At 44.7% G+C, this 20,049-nt stretch overlaps 2 protein-coding genes across 5 annotated transcripts in view; one reads left to right on the forward strand and one right to left on the reverse strand.

Annotated features, from left to right (window-relative positions):
- PRIMPOL (primase and DNA directed polymerase) overlaps positions 1 to 4,598 on the reverse strand; it is a 90,041-nt gene extending 85,443 nt beyond the window's left edge. Inside the window, exons 1-2 of the mRNA XM_073642663.1 lie at positions 4,228 to 4,598; positions 1,733 to 1,959 (exon numbers count right to left, since the gene is read on the reverse strand). Coding sequence (XP_073498764.1) covers positions 1,733 to 1,912 — 180 coding nt within the window. The 5' untranslated portion in view covers positions 1,913 to 1,959; positions 4,228 to 4,598. The remainder of the gene's footprint in view (positions 1 to 1,732; positions 1,960 to 4,227) is intronic.
- The window catches only part of CASP3 (caspase 3), a 49,670-nt gene continuing 34,176 nt past the window's right edge, over positions 4,556 to 20,049 (forward strand). Inside the window, exon 1 of one of the 4 annotated variants that reach the window (XM_073642680.1) lies at positions 4,556 to 4,707. The gene's annotated coding sequence lies outside the window, so the exon portion shown is untranslated. Of the gene's footprint in view, positions 4,723 to 20,049 lie in introns of all 4 variants that reach the window. The other 3 variants (XM_073642674.1, XM_073642690.1, XM_073642683.1) reach the window with 3 other exon arrangements.

A 20,049-nucleotide genomic window follows, 5' to 3' on the forward strand; every position in this document is an offset into this window, starting at 1 on the left:
TTTCAGATTAGAATATGAAAGGTGCCCCTTATTATGCTGTTAAGCGCATCACTATGTATGTTGCACACTGAATCTTCCACCCACTAATAAGGCGCCTTATGGCGATAACTCTTACCCGGAGCGTAACTTCCGGTGACGCGTCACATTATACATCATGGGTCCCTATCATTAGCCCTCCAACATGGCGCCTAGTGGCGACATATTTCTCCCGGCGCGTCACAGGTCCAGAGATGATCATGTGACCTCCCAGCGCCGGATCGACGTCATGATCCGGAAATGTAAGCATAACATATAAGCACGCTCAGCGTTCCAGTCCCACAGCGCATTATCCACAGCACGGTCGTGCTCCTCTCCATTTGGCGCCACTACATTTATGTCCCTCTCTCCAGTGATTTTGGTGAGTAATATTTAGCTGGTGAGGTCCTTCACACACGTTAATTCATAGTTTTGATGCCTTCAGTGTGAATGTACAATTTTCATAGTCAAGAAAATACAGAAAAATCTTTAAATGAGAAGGTGTCCAAACTTTTGGTCTGTACTGTATGTCTGCAAATCACACTAAATGTATTTAGCCATTGTTCTCTATCTCACCAATTGCTCTCATCTACTATTTTTTTGTGTATGTAATATGAATTTACTATAGAAACTTGAAGTCTTATATAAATTGATTGTTATGTTGTATATTTTGAGACTGTTATATTGTCACGCTGTCTCTGTATACTGGAGATAGGGGGCCTAAGCTGACCCTAAGCTGGGGCCCTGACTAATCCCTCAACCTGGAGGTACTGTTAAAGGTACAGAGGTCCAGGCCGCCAGCGTAACCCCTACCTCCTGAGGATCCCTGCACCTAAGTAATCTAGTCCTGAGAAGGACCCCGATCACAACAAAAGGGGACAAGTAATAATATGCCCACACACAGTACTTAGACGAACGAGACAGTACAAGGGAAAAACCAAAACCACCTTGCATACAAAAACTACACAACTACAACAGAGGGAACACCAACGGGGAAGGAGATAAATGATAAAGCGAGGAAGGGAAAAAACACTCCAAATGCACTTATCTCTGAAACTCCAAATACCACGATCCGCTCTGTTAGTCTGCATGAAATGCTTTCACCGACACTTCCCTAACAGACCAGCAGGCATTTGAAGGAGTCTCACTACAGCAGCATTGATTGCAGCTGGGCGAGGCTGGACCTCGTCTAGCACAGAGAGAGAGAGAATTAACTCCCTCACTGCCGAAAAACACAAAGCACCAAAAAGTCAGCTGCGAGAAGTCAGGCTGTGTAATCGTGACGATCTTCGTGGCGACACACCCGTGACATATATATTCACATTACATTTTGCTGATTAATTTACACTTCTGATGAAGGCCGTATGAGGCCGAAATGTAAAAAATAAATTTTGAAGAATCACGTAAATAAATTCCTACAATTTTTTCACCATATCTTGGAGTGCCAGGTTAATTTCGTTTTTTATGTACGGAGTGGAATCCTATCTGGGCACCCAAAACAATAGGAGTGCCACGTAGCCTTTTTAACCTTATAAAATTATGAAAATAGTTCAGAAACCCTTAGCAGTCGTCACTTTTTGCCTTAAAAAAAATTGACATATTTTCCTCAATGTGTTCAGATTTTACCCAATCACATAGGATGACTGCAGATTTTCCTGCCAAACCTGGACAACCCCTTTAACTCAAAACCATATTAGTACACCAATAAATATCTTACCTCCTTACAGCTTTTGGCAAACTGAAAAGCTGCAGCTTGGCGAGGAAAAAGCCTCCAGACTGAAGAAGGCAGCCATGGTCTAGAGAGCTTGGGCTTGTAGGCTGCACTGATCGGATGCCGCTTATACTGAGATGCCAGCTCCTCAACTTTTTTTAATTTCTCTAGCCATTTTCTCTTCATTGTCTCTGGAAAAGCTTATCATTTGTATAGTAAAAAGGCAGAAAGACCTGCAAAATAAAGGATATGAAAATTATATTGAAATTGTAGCAAGAATTCTTGTTCATAAGGCTTTTCTCCCATGTGTCTGTATAAAGCTTTGTGCACTACCGTGCTACATTCGTTTTTCCAGGACAAAAAAAAGTGATAAGAAGAAGGGGAGAAAACTGCATGAGATACAAGAGAGCGTGATTGACTACAAACAGATAAGTTAAAGGGGTATTCCCATCTCCAATATCCTATCCTAATATGTAGTAGGTGTAATAATAATATTAGCAAAAACCTCCAATTAGAAATGTACTATAGTTTTTCTGATGTCTCGTTCCTCATGTGCAGGCACTGCAGGACCTTAGGTATCCATGGTTACGACCACTAGCAACTAGCTGTCACTATATCAGTGGACGCAACCATGGATACCTAAGGTCCTGCAATGATTGCACATGAGGAAATAAACATAGCTAATCAGAAAAACTATACTAAGTTTCTAATTGGTGGTATTTTCTAATATTATTATTACACCTACTACATATTGGGATAGGATCTTGGAGATTTGGAGATGGGAATACCTCTTTAACCGTGAGTCCCTTTATTTAACCCCTTTTCAGCAACTAGATTAGTCACCCGTGAGTCCCTTTATTTAGCCCCTTTTCAGCTTTTTTTTTTTTTGCACTTTGTTTTTTCCTCCCCTTCCTCCAAGTTCCATAACATTTCTATTTTTCGATATCGCTGTACGAGTGCTTTGTTTTTCCAGCACAAGTTGTTCTTTGGAAGATCACCATCGATTTTATCATGTTTGTATTGGAAAGTGGGCAAAAAAAATTAAAAGCGCAGTGAAATAGGGAAAAAAAGAGCATTTCCAAAACTGTTTTTTTTTTGGGGGGGGGGGCGTGTTTGTTTCTACAGTGTTCATTATACGGTAAAAATTACCTGGCAATAGGGTTCTCTAGGTCAGTATGATTGCGATAAAAAAACAGCATCCATGCAAACTTAAGTGGCAAAAAAATTAAATAATAATTCACTTGTCGCCATTTTCAAGACTTGTGACATTTTCAATATTTGGTCGATGGAGCCGGGTGAGGGCTCGCTTTTTGAGCCCTGAGTTGATGTTTTCATTCATACCATTTTGGGATAGGAAAAGGCAATTCAAAAAACTAAGTTTTTTGGGGGTTGCGGCTGCCCCCAAAAAAACAATTCTAGTGTTTTGATTTTTTTTTTCTCATTACAGCATTTACTGATCAGATTAATTTTATATTTTGGTAGATCGGACTTTTACGAACATGGGAGATTGAAGTGGCTCAGTGGTTAAGACTACTGAGTTGCAGCGCTGGCCACACTAATAATCTTTATTTATATAGCGTCAACATATTCCACAGCGCTTTACAGGTCAGAGGTTAATGTACAACAGTCATAAGTAACATAGCTAAAGATAATACAATAATTACAGCAAAAATAACGACGACCCTGCTCATAAGAGCTTACAATCGATAATGAGGTGGGGGTGACACAAAGTACAGGGGTTTATTTACAATGATGGTCCAGCCATCTTGAGGGGATGAGGGATAGATAAAGGCTGCATGAGCTCATCACCAGCCAGTATTTGTAGTGGTTTTGGGTGCGGTGGAGTGACTCATGTTTGGAGAAATAATGAATGGGCTATAACTATATAAAAGGACTTTGATTAGGGAACGTGATAGGCCGCCCTAAACAGGTGTTTTTAGGGAGCGCCTAAAACTGTAAGTTGTGTGACTGTGTTCGTCCTAAGTTATTGGGGTAGAGCATTCCAAAGAATAGGTGCAGCTCGGGAGAAGTCTTGGAGCCAGGAGTGGGATATTAGTGTGGATGCTAGTCAAAAGTCACTTGCGGAGTGTAGAGAACGGGTAGGCCGATAAACAGAATAAATTCACTACTGTGAATAGCAGACGGTCACCTATGACACCAGCCGCCCTTCTTCCCTAGCAATGTAGTAATGCCAGGCATAGGGGTCTCCAGCAGACCCCAGCTGTCTTATCAGCACCTCTGCGCCCTGCTATCGCATCATAGGGAAGCCAATGTGCACTTACACCTGCAGGAACACGGCGCATCCTAACTTCCAGGTAGCAGGGCCGGAGTCTTACTATATATTTGGGTTGGACTATACCACTCTGGCAGTATAGGGGCCGTCACACAGGCTCAGTGACCAGTGCACAGCAATATGGGAGTCTGGGAGACTACACCGCACCCCTGCTCACTGACCAGTCTGCACAGACCACACCGGCACAGCTTGTACATGTCGCACTCACATCTCCGCACTTCTCTGCCGCACTTATGCCATGACGTCATCACCAGAAACCGAGCCACAACAGAGCTGATCTGCCCAGCAGCCGCTCCAAGTTCCCGCCACTGGGAGCGAATGTGATTGGTCAGTTTATCGCCATCCCCTCCCGTAGCCTATCGATGCTGTCCGTGGATCAATGCCATCTCCGCACGTGATACCAGAAGTTTAGGTGCTGCCTTGGAAACAAAGGCATTTTCGTTAGAATCAGGCATTGGCTGCGGGCTTATGACGTCCTAGTTGCCTGGCGCAATACGGACAAGTGAAAGCAGCAGATACCGCGGCCCCATAGTAGTAAGCGCTGTGCCGGGGAGGTGTTGTTGTTATGTGAAATCCCAGCCAATAGGAGGCGTCTTCCTGGTGAAGCCACGCCCACGTTGAATAAACAGCTAAGCGCAGCTCTGACAGAGACAAAAGATAAGAAAGCGGCGAGGAGCGGACATCGGAGGTGAGAGGGGCCGCGGTGAGCGACCAGAGTGCTGGGGGCTACTAGTGATACCCGGGAGAGGGAACTACGGACTACAAGTACCTCAGAGGTCAACTAGTCTGTGGAACGGCAGGGAACTCGCCCTGCAGCTGCTATTCCCAGGCTTGTGGGGCAGGCTGGGACTTGTAGTTCTATAACTTACAATAGTGATCTTCTGTGGCGAAACTAAGTCTCATTCCTTCAGGCATGCTGGGAGTTGTAGTTCCTTTAGGGCTGATATCAGTCCATCTTCTGTTATCTAGCTGTCTACAACTACAACTCCCAGTATATCTGGAAGCATCAGAGCATGCTGGGAGTTGTGGTTTTGTGACATCTGGATAGCCATAAATTGTAGTCCAGCGCTCTGGAGCTTTCCAGCTCTCTTATATGTGGCGTTCTTGTTCTTTTCTTGAGGCTTACTGAGACTTGTAGTTCTTCAGATATTTGGCCAGTACAGGTATCAGTATATAGTGTTTGCCCCTTGTCCATGCTGATACTTGTAGTTCTCTAGGTGTTTGGTGAGTACAGGTATCAGTATATAGTGTTTGCCCCTTGTCCATGCTGATACTTGTAGTTCTCTAGGTGTTTGGTGAGTACTGGTATCAGTATATAGTGTTGGCCCATGGTCCATGCTGATACTTGTAGTTCTCCAGATGTTTGGTGAGCACTGGTATCAGTATACAGTGTTAGCCCCTGGTCCGTGTTGATACTTGTAGTTCTCTCAGCTGTTAGTGTTACATGTGCTCCTTGCCCCATATAGTGTTAGGATTGTAGCCTGTATACACTGTACCTGCGGGCAGGGGTAAGGCATAGAAGGTTGGGCACATGCTGTGGGCATGGTTCAGCCTGTGGAGTCACACAGACCTGCCTTGCCATAGCTAAGGGTATTTTCCATAGGTGCAAAATACTTTGGGCAATGCCAACACGCCAGGGTGATTAGATGGATAGGGCAGCCGACTGACCCTGTGCCCGGCTCTATGTGGTGGAGTGACACCGCCCTGAATGTCCCTTGTTTACCACTATGGGGGTCACCTGAGGTGATGGGGAGTGCGCTGCCAGCTGTGTGCTGCCACAGTGGTGAGGGAGGTGCTGTGCTGTTCTTCTCTTTGTGTCTGTACAGTCTCAGGATTAATGTTTCCATCCCGCTGTTTACATGGTGATGACTCACGATGACGAGTTCAGTCTTATTCTGTCCTGCACTTCTGAGGAAAGCTATTATCAGCACTTACTGATGGCAGAGTGTACAGATCCACAATTGCCTACATTATGCCATCATGTAAGTGCTGATGGGACAGGAAGGAAGATTTCTTTTACTTATTGTTGAGCTCTAAAAAGATTTTGTGCCTAAATAATTGAAATAAGGGAAACCCAGGGGTTGGATTTCTATAGGGTATTTTTACTGTAATTTTAACACACATTTTTTTTATATGAGGAAATATCTATAACGTGTTTTACAGTAAAAACGGCACCATCAAAATCTGCATCACAGAGCTCCATTTTTTAAAGGGAACCTGACGGCTCATAAATGCAACCCGATTCACGGACAGCTTGTATCAGACAGCGGCAGCAGGACTCCAGCCATATTTCTGAAAATCTGTGGCATTCCAGAGAAGAACATAGTTTAAAATCTGCCACGGACTGAACCGCATAGGAGACTACTTGGACAGGCCGGTCCCCTGCGGATTCTCCTGCCACTGCCAGAGAGTGACAGGTCCCTTCATATACCCACACTCAGAGACCAGTGGCCAGGTAGAAGCTGCCATGTACCCACTTGTCCTGTGCGGCTCAGTCCGTGGCATCTTATAAACTGCCTAGCTGGAATTGTGCAGCCATTGTCTGATACATGCTGCCCATGGATCGGGCAGCATATATCAGCTGTCATGTTCAATTTAAGTGGAACTTGTTACATTGACACACAAGGCTATGTTCACACTGCTTTTTTGCTGCAGCCAAAACCTGATCTCTTGGCAGTAAAAATGCTGCAGACAAAAAGCCGGTTTTGCTGCTTTTTTTTGCTGCATTTCTCAGGATCCCAAAGTTCAGTTTTGCTTCCACCATACGAGTATGATCAATACAAGTTGTTAGGCCACCAATGTGTGGCACCATAAAACATTTTTGGAAACAAGAGCAATTTGATCAAATTATTTAGTGGAAAAAGTTTTCAATGTCTGAAACAATAGTGACTATTCTGAACAAGTAAGTTCATATGAGTTCATGAAAAAATACACAATTGCAAATGTTAATACAGAGGGGGAAAGTTAAGTTGGTCAGACATAGTTTACCTAAGGTTTCTTTCACATGTCATTGTCTCTGGTACGTGTAGTGACAGTTTCCACACGTACCTTAGACACGTAGACCCATTGAAATTAATTGGTGTTTGCACATGTCAATGTGTTTCCACGGACCGTGTGTCTGTGGGAAAAACAAACTGACATGTCCATTTTTTAGCATTGGCCGCAAAACGTCCCACATACGTGCACACTGATGACATCCGTGTGACATGCAGGGCTGTGGAGTTAGTCTGAACCCATTTTGGTGGAGTCGGTATAAAATGGACCGACTCCAACTCCTAAAATATATAATAACTTGGGTACAGTAGTCCAATGCAGTTTGTGGGGAATATTTTTTTCATAAGAATTTGGGAAAGTTATGAAATGTCCTATTCCTGATCTAAGGGTCTAGACTTTTAGTTGAGATGAATCTGTGCTATAGTAAATTTATCACTTAAACATGAGCCATGTATGAGGGAGTCGGAGATTTGGCTTACAGACTCCACAGCCCTGGTGACACGTACCTCCGCCTGGGAAACAGCGGTACAGTTTGCGCTGTTCCCGGGTGCTGTAGGCATCTCATCAATGTCCCCTGCTTGCGCTGCAGTCAGCGCGAGCAGGAGACAATGTTGAGGTGTATTCTGCCCCCACTGTGTCCAACAAGTGTGAAAATGAGAATAAAATTAAAAAAAAAACATTATACTCTCCTTTACACCTAATTCCCTTAAGCCATTGTCCTCTGTAGACAAACCAAAAATAAAAAACACAATATCCCTCACCTGTCCAAAATCGAAATAGTCCAGTGTTCCATGCTGTAATCCATCTGTGTGCCATTTCTGCATTAGCATGCTCTGTTGCTAGAGGCGACCGCACACACTGAAGAGCAGGGGAGAAGGACTCGCTGCAGCGAGCAGGCCCCTTAACTGCGCTGAACTCGCACAGATTGGTTACAGTGTGGGACACTGGATCATTTCAACTTCGGACAGATGAGGGATATTGTGTGTTTTTTTGGTTTTTTTTTTAGTTTGTTTTTTGTATTTCATCTAATTTTTGGCAGTGTATTCAGTTGGTAGGGCATTGTTTACTTTCACACATTAGTCAGACAATGTTTACTTTAAGGCTATGTGACCACGATGCAGAAATGCTCCGGATTTTTCCTGAGCATTTCTGCATCTCCCCTGGCAGAAAAAACGCATGCGGATTGTACATGCGTTTTTCCTGCCAGGGACATGCGAAAATGAAGCGTTCTTCACATGCATTTCCGCATGCGAGTTGTCAAGCGCTTTCCAAGCGATTTTTAGCATCACTTGGAAAGTGCTTGTCAACTTGGTCACACTATATAAATCCATGCAACCGGCATGGATTTATATAGTGTGACTGTAAAGAATGTTTAAAAATAAATCTATACTTACCTTCCGATGGCCCCCGGAGTCTTGCTTCGCTCCGTCCTGGCTGCCGGCAGATCGCGGTACACTACACTGAAGGACCTGCCGACGTCAGCATCGCGTGACCCGTCACATGACTGACGTCAGCACAGGTCCTTCAGTCCACCGCGATCTACCGGCATGGGAGGACGAGCGCAGCGGGGGCCGCCAGAAGGTAAATATAACATTTATTTGTTATTTTATTCTTTTTTTCACAGGTTCTATGGTACCCGGGTCTGGAGTAGAGTCTCCTGTCCTCCACACCCGGGTACCATCCGCACATTGGAACGCATGGAATGTGCATCTACATATACAGTCTTGCGAAATCTATGCGTTCCAATGCAAGTCAATGGCGGCGAAAACGCAGCACTTCCGCAAAATAATTGGTAGTGCTGCTTTTTTTTCCGCAATGATAATCCGCAGCGGAAATTTCCGCAGCATGTGCACAGCACATGCGGATTATCATTGGGGGACATGGCAGGCCTTCTACCATGCGTTTCTGCAGAGTTTTTGCCGCTGCAGAAACGCTTAAAAAACTCATCGTGGGCACACAGCCTAACACATCACTAATTTAATTTACCGTATATTCCGGCATATAAGACGACTTTTGAAGACTGAAAAATCTTCTGTCTAGTCTGGGGTCGTCTTATACGCCGGTAATGCTTTTGAACTTTCAGAGATTGACATGCGGGGATACTCTGGGGGTGTTAATAAGCTGCCGTGGCCGTATCCCTGCCATGTCGGAGTTAATATAAGGTGGAGGGAGTTAAAATACGGCGGCGGTAGGTCCAGACAGTCAGCGCTTCTGTGCTGAAACTGACACATCGCTGCGTATTCCCAGCTCCGGACACAGCGCAGGGCTTCTGTGCCGACAGCTTTCACTTGTCACAGAAGCGCTGCGCTGTGTCCGGAGCAGGGAAGTTCGCATCGCTTCTGTGACAATATATGAAAAGCCGGCAAATCAGCAGCGGCATAAGCCGGCACCCGACAATTTAGAATAGAAAGAATAGAGCTTCACACATAGATTAGATAGATAGAAACATGTCAGTCACATATATATGAAGTACAGTGACAGTGTTGCTTACTGTACTTGTCATTTAGTGTAAAGGATTTATTAAAACAAATAATAGTGTTTTCATGCACCGTCTCTTTAAAAAAGCCGGCCGGCAATTCAGCATCTGTACCCGACAATTTATAACAGAAAGATAGAGCATCACGCATAGATTAGATAGATAGAAACATGTCAGTCACATATATATGAAGTACAGTGACAGTGCTGGTTACTGTACTTGTCATCTAGTGTTAAAATAACGGATTTATTTAAAAAAAAATTGGCGTGGGGTTCCCCTTAATTTTAGTCTCTAGCGGAGGTTAAGCAGACGGCTGGGGCAGATGTTTGAAGCCTGGGAAGGGGGTAATACCCACGGAGCTTCCCAGGCTACTAATATCAGCCCCCAGCTGAATACATAGCCTTTACTAGCTATTAAAATGGGGGACCCCCCCAAAAAAATGACGTGGGGTCCCCCCTAATTTAATAGCTAGCAAAGGCTAGGCAGACAGCTGGGGGCTGATATTAATAGCCCAGGAAGGGAGCCATGAATATTGGCCCCCTCCCAGGCTAGAAACACCAGCCGTCAGCCGCCCCAGAAATGGCGCATTCATAGGATGCGCCAATTCTGGCACTTAGCCTCGCTCTTCCACGCTGCCCTGGTGCGGTGGCAGGGGGTAATAGGGCTGGGGTTGATGTCAGCTTATAATGCCAGCTGACATCAAGCCCAGGTTAGTAATGGAGAGGCGTCTATAAGACACCCCCATTACTAACCCCATAGTCAAAGTTAAAAGAAAACACAAACACCCAGAATAAAGTCCTTTAATTGAAATAAACACACAATTCTTTATTGTTCTAAATTAAACCATACTTACCATCACGCCCATTCCAGCTGAAGCCAACGATCTCCTGCAATAAAAGTAAAATAATAAAGCAACCTCATCCTTACCTTTCCATGGTTCCCAGGACAGCTTCAGCTCTGCTACATCGAGATGACAGGCTGGACCGCAGCAGAACGCTGCCATCCAGCCTGTCATCCCGCAGACACTGAGAAGCGCAGGCATGCTTGCGCTCCTCAGTGTCTGGCTGTGACGGCATCCAGATGAGCCGACAATGAACTCAGCTCACCTCCTGGACGTTCGTCACTGACAGCGTGGGAAACTTCTACTGCGCATGCGGGGAGCAGGAGAATTTTCCCACGCTGTCAGTGACGTGCATGAGGTGAGCCGAGTTCATTGGACATGATCTCGGCTCATCTGGATGCCGTCACAGTCAGACACTGAGGAGCACAAGCATGCCTGCGCTTCTCAGTGTCTGCGGGATGACAGGCTGGATGGCAGCGTTCTGCTGCGGTCCAGCCTGTCATCTCGATGTAGCAGAGCTGAAGCTGTCCTGGGAACCATGGAGAGGTAAGGATGAGGTTGCTTTATTATTTTACTTTTATTGCAGGAGATCGTTGGCTTCAGCTGGAATGGGCGTGATGGTAAGTATGGTTTAATTTAGAACATTAAAAAATTGTGTCTTTATTTCAATTAAAGGACTTTATTCTGGGTGTTTGTGTTTTCTTTAATTACTTTACTAGAAATTCATGGCGGTCATGTCTAATATTGGCGTGACCCCATGAATTTCGGGCTTAGGGCCAGCTGATAATGCCAAGCTGGCCTTAACCCCTTTATTACCCAGTGAGCCACCGCACCAGGGCCCTGGATGAGTTGGGTACAGCGCCAGAAGATGGCGCTTCTATGAACGCGCCATTTTCCGGGGTGGCTGCGGACTGCAATTTGCAGCGGGTGGGGCCCAGAAAGCTTGGGTCTCCCTGCGCTGCAGATTCCAGCCCCCAGCTGCCTAGTTGTACCTGGCTGGACACAAAAATAGGGCGAAGCCCCACGTCTTTTTTTTTTTAATTATTTCATGAAATAATTTAAAAAAAAAAGGGCTTCCCTATATTGTTGTGTCCGGCCAGGTACAAATAGGCAGCTGGTGGTTGGGGGCAGCCCGTTCCTGCCTGCTGCACCTGACTGGACACAAAAATATGGCGAAGCACACGTCAACATTTTTGGGAAAAATTAATTACAAAATTAATAATAATTTAGGGACTGCATCTTTATTAACCCCTCAATTGTCATTTAGTGTTAAAATAAAGGATTTTTTAAAAAGAAAATTGGCGTGGGATCCACCATCATTATAGTCTCTAGCGGAGGTTAAGCAGACGGCTGGGGCAGATGTTTGAAGTCTGGGAAGGGGGTAATACCCACGGAGCTTCCCAGGCTACTAATATCAGCCCCCAGCTGAATACCTAGCCTTTACTAGCTATTAGAATGGGGGACCCCCCCAAAAAATGACGTGGGGTCCCCCCTATTTTAATATGTTTATGAGTGACAGTTTTCCTGCTATATACCTGCATGTCATAAGAATTTAAATTAAAAAAGGACCATGTTAAATTCAAGTCTGTTTTTTTTAAATTTTTACCGGTGTTTGGTATGCGTTGGAAAAGGGGTAGTCTTATACGGTGAATATATCCTAAACTCTATATTTTAACAGGAAAGTAGGGGGGTCGTCTTATACACCAGGTCGTCTTATACGCCGGAATATACGGTAACTGTACTAATCCTAACATCTCTGCTTAAGTGAGGGCACCAAAATATGATTTAAACTTGGGGGAAATCACAAAAAATAAATGGGTTTCACATCCTGCTGTACATGCGTTTTTTTTCACTAAAAACGCTGCAAAAACTGATGCCAACGTTTTTTGTTGCGTTTTTGCACTTTATCATAGCTTTCTGTGGGTGAACAAATGCTGACAGAGTTTACATGCTAAACCTACAAAAGACAAAAAATATATCTCATACCCTACCATCATTATATACAGTGCCTACAAGTAGTATTCAACCCCCTGCAGATTTAGCTGGTTGACACATGCGGAATTAACTTGGCATTGTGACATTTGTACTGTAGATCAGCATGGAAGTGGGAAATGCACTGCAGCAAATTTTGTTTTTTGTTTTTTTAAAACGTAAAAAGTTAATTCAGAGTGTCATTTATTATTCAACCCCTCAAACCACAAGAATTCTGTTTGGTCCCCCTAAAGCAGAGGTCCCCAACCGCCGGTCCGCGGACCAGGACCGGGCCGTTGGGGTTTTTCAGCCGGTCCGCGGCGCCGCTGACAGTTGTAGAGGATCAGCAGGGAGAAAGCCAGCATGTGATCAGTAGCCTATAAGAAAAGAGGAGGAGGGACTGGCAGTGAATAGATAATTAGCCATGCGGCCCTTCTCCCAGAATGTGCTCAGGCAGGAGCAGGGACAAGCAGGTCATGTGTGTCCAGCGCTCCTTCCCCTCCTGCTAGCTGCGAGTTGGAGGGGGAGGGGCTCTGGATGCTAATGGACAGCTAGATATGACGTCAGGTGTCCCACCCTTATGACTCCTGTAGCTGTGTTCTGGTGTCGTGCGGCCCAGCAGCAGATTTTCTGGTTAAAGTGAAAAAAGCAAATAACAGTGAAAATTCATAGCAGCAGTGGCTGTGTCCAGTAGCAGCAGTAGTGGTCATCATCATCAGATGGGACCTAGATAGGACCGTCTTGTTGCATGAAAACAAGCCCAGTGCTCCCACTGATCCAGGGAAACAAGCCTGGTGCTCCCACTCATTCTGAACCTATGGTAAGTTGAATCACATTCTCATTATAAATGTCATAATTATATGATAAGTATGCACTAAGCTCCACCCCTCCATAACCCCACCCACATATGACCAAAGCCCCACCCCCACCGGGCCATTGAAAACTGGTCTTGCTTAAAGCCAGTCCCTGGTGCAAAAAAGTTTGCCGACCACTGCCCTAAAGTATTAAGAAGTAGTTCAGGCACCAAGAATAATGAGCTTCACATGTGTGGATTAAAGATCTCTTTTGCCAGCCTTTTCTGACTATTTAAGACCCTCCCCAAACTTGTGAACAGCACTCAGACATGGTCAACATGGGAAAGACAAAAGAGCATTCCAAGGCCATCAGAGACAAGATCGTGGAGGGTCACAAGGCTGGCAAGGGGTACAAAACCCTTTCCAAGGAGTTGGGCCTACCTGTCTCCACTGTTGGGAGCATCATCCGTAAGTGGAAGGCTTATGGAACTACTGTTAGCCTTCCACGGCCAGGACAGCCTTTGAAAGTGTCCTCCAGTGCCGAGGCCAGGCTTGTCCGAAGAGTCAAGGCTAACCCAAGGACAACAAGGAAGGAGCTCCGGGAAGATCTCATGGCAGTGGGGACATTGGTTTCAGTCAATACCATAAGTAACGTACTCCACCGCAATGGTCTCCGTTCCAGACGAGCCCGTAAGGTACCTTTACTTTCAAAGCGTCATGTCAAGGCTCGTCTACAGTTTGCTCATGATCACTTGGAGGACTCTGAGACAGACTGGTTCAAGGTTCTATGGTCTGATGAGACCAAGATCGAGATCTTTGGTGCCAACCACACACGTGACGTTTGGAGACTGGATGGCACTGCATACGACCCCAAGAATACCATCCCTACAGTCAAGCATGGTGGTGGCAGCATCATGCTGTGGGGCTGTTTCTCTGCCAAGGGGCCTGGCCATCTGGTCCGCATCCATGGGAAGATGGATAGCACGGCCTACCTGGAGATTTTGGCCAAGAACCTCCGCTCCTCCATCAAGGGTCGTAATTTCATCTTCCAACAAGACAACGACCCAAAGCACACAGCCAAGAAAACCAAGGCCTGGTTCAAGAGGGAAAAAGTCAAGGTGTTGGAGTGGCCTAGTCAGTCTCCTGACCTTAACCCAATTGAAAACTCGTGGAAGGAGCTCAAGAATAAAGTCCACATGAGACACCCAAAGAACCTAGATAACTTGGAGAAGATCTGCATGGAGGAGTGGGCCAAGATAACTCCACAGACCTGTGCCGGCCTGATCAGGTCTTATAAAAGAAGATTATTAGTTGTAATTGCAAACAAGGGTTATTCCACAAAATATTAAACATAGGGGTTGAATAATAATTGACCCACACTTTTATGTTTAAAATTTAATAAAATTCAACTGAGCAACATAACTTTTTGGTTTGTAAGATTTATGCTTCTGTTCATAAAACCTACTCTCGTTTGCAGTTTGAAGGCTCTAACTTATTTGCATCTTATCAAACCAGCTAAATCTGCAGGGGGTTGAATACTACTTGTAGGCACTGTATAAATGTAAAGCAAAGTTGCAAATGAAATATAGGGTACTTAGTGAACTATTGTTGATCAAAAAAAGTATACAAGCCGTCCCACCAGCGACAAGGTGTCCCTAAATTGGGACGGTCCTACACTGTCTATATTAAAAACCTTACTGTATATCAAAGTTGAAGTAATGCATATAAAAGGGTAGACAAATAGAACCGGGTCCCAATATCAGACCACCAAGGCCCGTGGTAAGCTACATATATACTAATCAGCTCAACAAAGGGGATGCCACACCCCTAATTTGCACAGAATGCTCCTATTTCTTGCATGTGTACCATCTTAGACCTCAGTTCACATTGCTTGGTTTTTTGTCTTGTTTGCATTCTGTGCAAATTAGGGGTGTGGCATGCCCCTTGTTGAGCTGGTTAGTATATATGTAGCTTACCACGGGCTTAGGTGGTCTGATATTGGGACCCGGTTCTATTTGTCTACCCTTTTATATGCATTACGTCAACTTTGATATACAGTAAGGTTTTTAATATAGACAGTGTAAGACCGTCCCAATTTAGGGTCACCTTGTCGCTGGTGGGACGGCTTGTATACTTTTTTTGATCAAAAATAGTTCACTAAGTACCCTATATTTCATATGCAACTTTGCTTTACATTTATATATAATGATGGTAGGGTATGAGATATATTTTTTGTCTTTTGTAGGTTTTGCATCTTTTTGCTAATGTGAACATGCTCCTATTTCTTGCATGTGTACCATCTTAGACCTCAGTTCACATTGCTTAGAGTTTACATGCTGCAGTTTTTGGTCATGTAAGTTAATGACACCTTTTTGGGGAAAAAGTACAATTAGTAATAAGAAAGATCGCAGATCTTGTGTCTGATCTGAACCCTGCTTTTGTCCTTCTCCATCATTGCAATCTCCCTCTAAAAATAATATATAGGCATTCTATACTGAGACACTTAGGCTACGTTCACACACTGCGTATTTGCTGCTTTTTTTTTACGCGCGGGTATTTTCCTGTTGGTTTTTACCTGCGTTTTTTTTCGCAGGTAAAAAAAAAACTCCTTTCACACACTGCGTTTTTTTCTGCAGTGTACACTACAAAGACAAAGTCTGTTGAAAAAAAAAAGTGTCATTGATGTCATTTCCTGTCTTCTCTACTAAGAAGAGATTATACACTGGAGTATACAGCGTGGCTAATCTGGCAGCTGCAATGGCCAGCAGCGGCGGGGAACCAGGAACAAAGAATCCCAAAATAGTGGGATTTCCGGTTCCTGTTTTCCCTAGGGCTGCCCCCGTGTGACGTCACATCCTTCATTTCTCCTGCACCTCCGTAAAAAAAGCACTGGAATTCCGCAGTGTGCGAACACCGCTGCGTAATTCCATTGCTTATAATGGGCACAATATGGGAGAAAGCGCAGGCTGCGGTGCGTAAAGAATTGACATGTCAAAATTACACAGTGTCTGAACGGCAAAGTGAATTTCCCATTCACTTTGCTGGCAGACACAAGTCACATTGCGTAGTTTGAAAAAGCGCGCGCAAAAATACGCAGTGTGTGAACGTAGCCTTAATTGTGGCGGTGCGTGCATACGTGCAGTGGGGAAAATAAGTATTTCATACACTGACGATTTTGCAAGTTTTCCCACCTACAAAGAATGGAGAGGTCTGTATTTTTATTGTAGGTACACTTCACATGTGAAAGACAAACAAAAAATCCAGAAAATCACATTGTATGATTTTTACATAATTAATTACTTATTTCATGCAATAAAATAATGTGATCACCTACCAACCAGCAAGAATCTGTCTCTCACAGACCTGTTAGTTTTTCTTTAAGAAGCTCTCCAACTCTGCACTCATTACCTGTATTAATTGCACCTGTTTGAACTCGTTACCTGAATAAAAGACACCTGTCCACACACTCAATCACACTCCAATATCTCCACCATGGCCAAGACCAAAAAGCTGCCTAAGGAAACCAGGGACATAGTTGTAGACCTGCACAAGGCTGGGATGGGCTACAAGACAATAGGCAAGCAGCTTGGTGACAAGGCAACAACTGTTAGCACAATTATTAGAAAATGGAAGAAACACAAGATGACTGTCAGTCTTGCTTGATCTGGGGCTCCATGCAAGATCTCTTCTCGTGGGGAAAAGGATGATTCTTAGAAAGGTCAGGAATCGGGCCATAACTACACAGGAGGACCTGGTCAATCACCTGAAGAAACCTGGGACCAGAGTCTTGAAACAATACCATTAGTAACACCAGGGCTGTGGAGTCGGTAAGCCAAATCTCCCGACTCCTCAATTTCCATGTCACCGACTCCCTCTTACATGGCTCATGTTTAAGTGATAAATTTACTGTAGCACAGATTCATCTCCGCTAAGGCTATGTGCCCACGATGCACAAATGCTGCATATTTTTTCCACTTCTCCCTGGCAGGAAAAACACATGCGGATTTTACATGTGTTTTTCCTGCCAGGTAGAAGCGTCTGTCAAGCGTTTTTCGCATGCATTTCTGGATGCGGGTTATCAAGCGCTTTTCCAAGCGATTTCAGCATCACTTGGAAAAGTGCTTGACAACTTGGTCACACTATATAAATCCATGCAACCGGCATGGATTTATATAGCGTGACCAAGTAATAGTTTATTTTTTACCATTGTTATTTATTTTATTTTATTTTTTTAAAGATTATACTTGCCTTCTGAAGCCCCTGGTATTTTCTCCGCTACGTCCGGTCTGTTGTATGGGCCGCGGTGGTTTGAAAGGACCTGTGATGACGTCGTTGAGTCACGCAACCGCTGACGTCAGCGGTCACGTGACCTGCCACATGAATAAACCATGTCATGGCAGGTCCTCGCTTGCGCGACCCATACAAAAGAACAGACGGAGCGGAGAAAATACCGGGGGCCATCGGAAGGTAAGTATAATCTTTATTTTTTATTTTTATTTCTTTTTTTAACAGGTTCTATGGTACCAGGGTCTGGAGGAGAGTCTCCTCTTCTCCAAACCCGGGTACCATCCGCACATAGAAACGCATAATATCCGTGTGTGCAAATGTGCTGACACGGATATTATGCGTTTCAATGCAAGTCAATGGCGGCAATTACTCTGCGTGTCCGCAAAATGAATGGACATGCTGCGTATTTTTCCGCAATGATAATCCGTAGCGGAAATTTCCGCAGCATGTGCACAGCACATGCAGATTATCATTGGGGACCATGGGGCACGTATTACCAAGCGTTTTTTTAAGTGTTTTCGCTGCGGAATAGCGGGCATGCAGCCTTAATGTGTAGACCCTTTGATCAGGAATAGGACAGACATTTATAGGACATTTCATTTCTTTCCCAAATGCTTATGAAAAAGTATTCCCCACAAACTGCATTGAACTACTGTACCCAATTTATTATATATTTTTGGAGTCGGTCCATTTTATTCCGACTCAACCAAATTGGGCTCCGACTCCACAGCCCTGAGTAACACACTACGCCGTCAGAAATTAAAATCCTGTAAGGTCCCCCTGCTCACGCCAGTACATGTCCAGGCCCATTTTGAAGTTCGTCAGTGACCATTTGGATAATCCAGAGGAGGCATGGGAGAAGGTCATGTGATCAGATGAGGCCAAAATATAACATTTTGGTATCCATTCCACTTGCCGTGTTTGGCAGAAGAAGGATGATTACAGCCCCAAGAACACCTTCCCAACCGTGAAGCATGTTGGGGAAAACATCATACTTTGGGGGTGCTTTTCTGCAAAGGCAAAGGGGGACAGGATGACTGCACCGTATTGAAGGGAAGATGGATGGGGTCATGTATCGTGAGATTTTGGCCAACAACCTCTGACCCTCAGTAAGAGCATTGAAGATGGGTCGTGGCTGGGCCTTCCAGCAAGACAATAACCCAAAACACACAGCCAGGGCAACGAAGGAGTGGCTCTGTAAGAAGCATTTCCACTGCGGAAACGCATTACAATCGTTTAAGATGTCTGCCATGTTTCCCAAGATAATCCGCATGTTCTGTGCACATGCTGCGGAAGTTTCCGCTGCGGATTATCATTGCCGAAAAATCCGCGGCACAACCATTTATTGTGCGATTTTTTTGCGGCGAAATCGGCGCCATTGACTTACATTGAACCACATAACATTCGCATGTATGCATGCAGATGTTATGTGGTTCAATGCGTGGATGGTACCCGGGTCTGGAGAAGAGGAGACTCTCCTCCAACCCGGGTACGATGGTACCTGCAAGTTAAAAAAGATGGTCGCGTGACCAACAGCTGACTAAATGACATTACCGCAGATCCTGCCAGTACACCGCGGGCCGCCGGAGAAGTGTGAGAGTATTTTTTACTTTATAAGGCTTAGTTCACACGATGCGTTTTTAATGCGTTTCCGCGGCGTTTTTGCAGTTGCGGAAATGCATTAAAAACGCATGGTAGAAGGGTAGCAATGTTCCCCAATTGAAATCCGCATGTGCTGTGCCCATGATGCGGATTTTTCCGCAGCGTAAACGCAGCGCTCAAAAATCCGCAGCATGTCAATTAATTTTGCGGAAACGCTGCTTTTTTGCCGCCATTGACTTGCATTAGACCGCATGGAATCCGCATCACTGTATATGTTGATGCGCTTTTCATGTGGTCTAATGTGCGGATGGTACCCGGGTGTGGAGGAGAGGACTCTCATCCAGACCCAGGTACCATTAAAAAAAAGAGAATAAAATAAAAAATATATATATACTCCCCTTCTGACTGCCCGCGCAGCGCTCCTGCTTGGTTCCCGGCACTTCGGGGTTGAATGAAGAAGGACCTTCGCTGACGTCAGAGTCATGTGACGGGTCACGTGGCACTGACGTCGGCAGGTCCTAAAGTCTTCACTGCCGGCAGCCGGGACCGAGCGAAGCAGGACACCGGGGGCCATCAGAGCGTAAAGTATATGTTTATTTTTTATTTTTTGACATTCACACACTATATAAATCCATGCCGGTTGCATGGATTTATATAGTGTGAAGTTGACAAGCACTTTCCAAGTGATGCTAAAATCGCTTGGGAAGCGCTTGTCAACCCGCATGCGGAAATGAAAGCGAAGACCGCTTCACATCCGCATGTCCCTGGCAGGAAACCGCATGTACAATCCGCATGCGTTTTTTCATGCCAGGGAAATGCAGAAATGCTCAGGAAAAAATCCTGAGCATTTCTGCATCGTGTGCACATACCCTAATTCTCTTCTTTTTTTTATTTTTTTTTTTTATATATACTATAGGTGCAGTATTTGAAGCAGAAATCTAGGTCACACAATATAAATCCATGGATTTATATTGTCTGACCAACTTGTCAAGCCCTTTTCCAAGTGATGCTTGAAAAAACTCATGCATAAACGCATGTAAAAACGCTGAAAAAAAAAACGCTTCT

Source organism: Phyllobates terribilis, unplaced genomic scaffold (assembly GCF_046119375.1).
Source record: "Phyllobates terribilis strain yellow unplaced genomic scaffold, ASM4611937v1 Scaffold_1__5_contigs__length_1240528914, whole genome shotgun sequence".
In the NCBI taxonomy this organism is placed as follows: Eukaryota; Metazoa; Chordata; class Amphibia; order Anura; family Dendrobatidae; genus Phyllobates; species Phyllobates terribilis.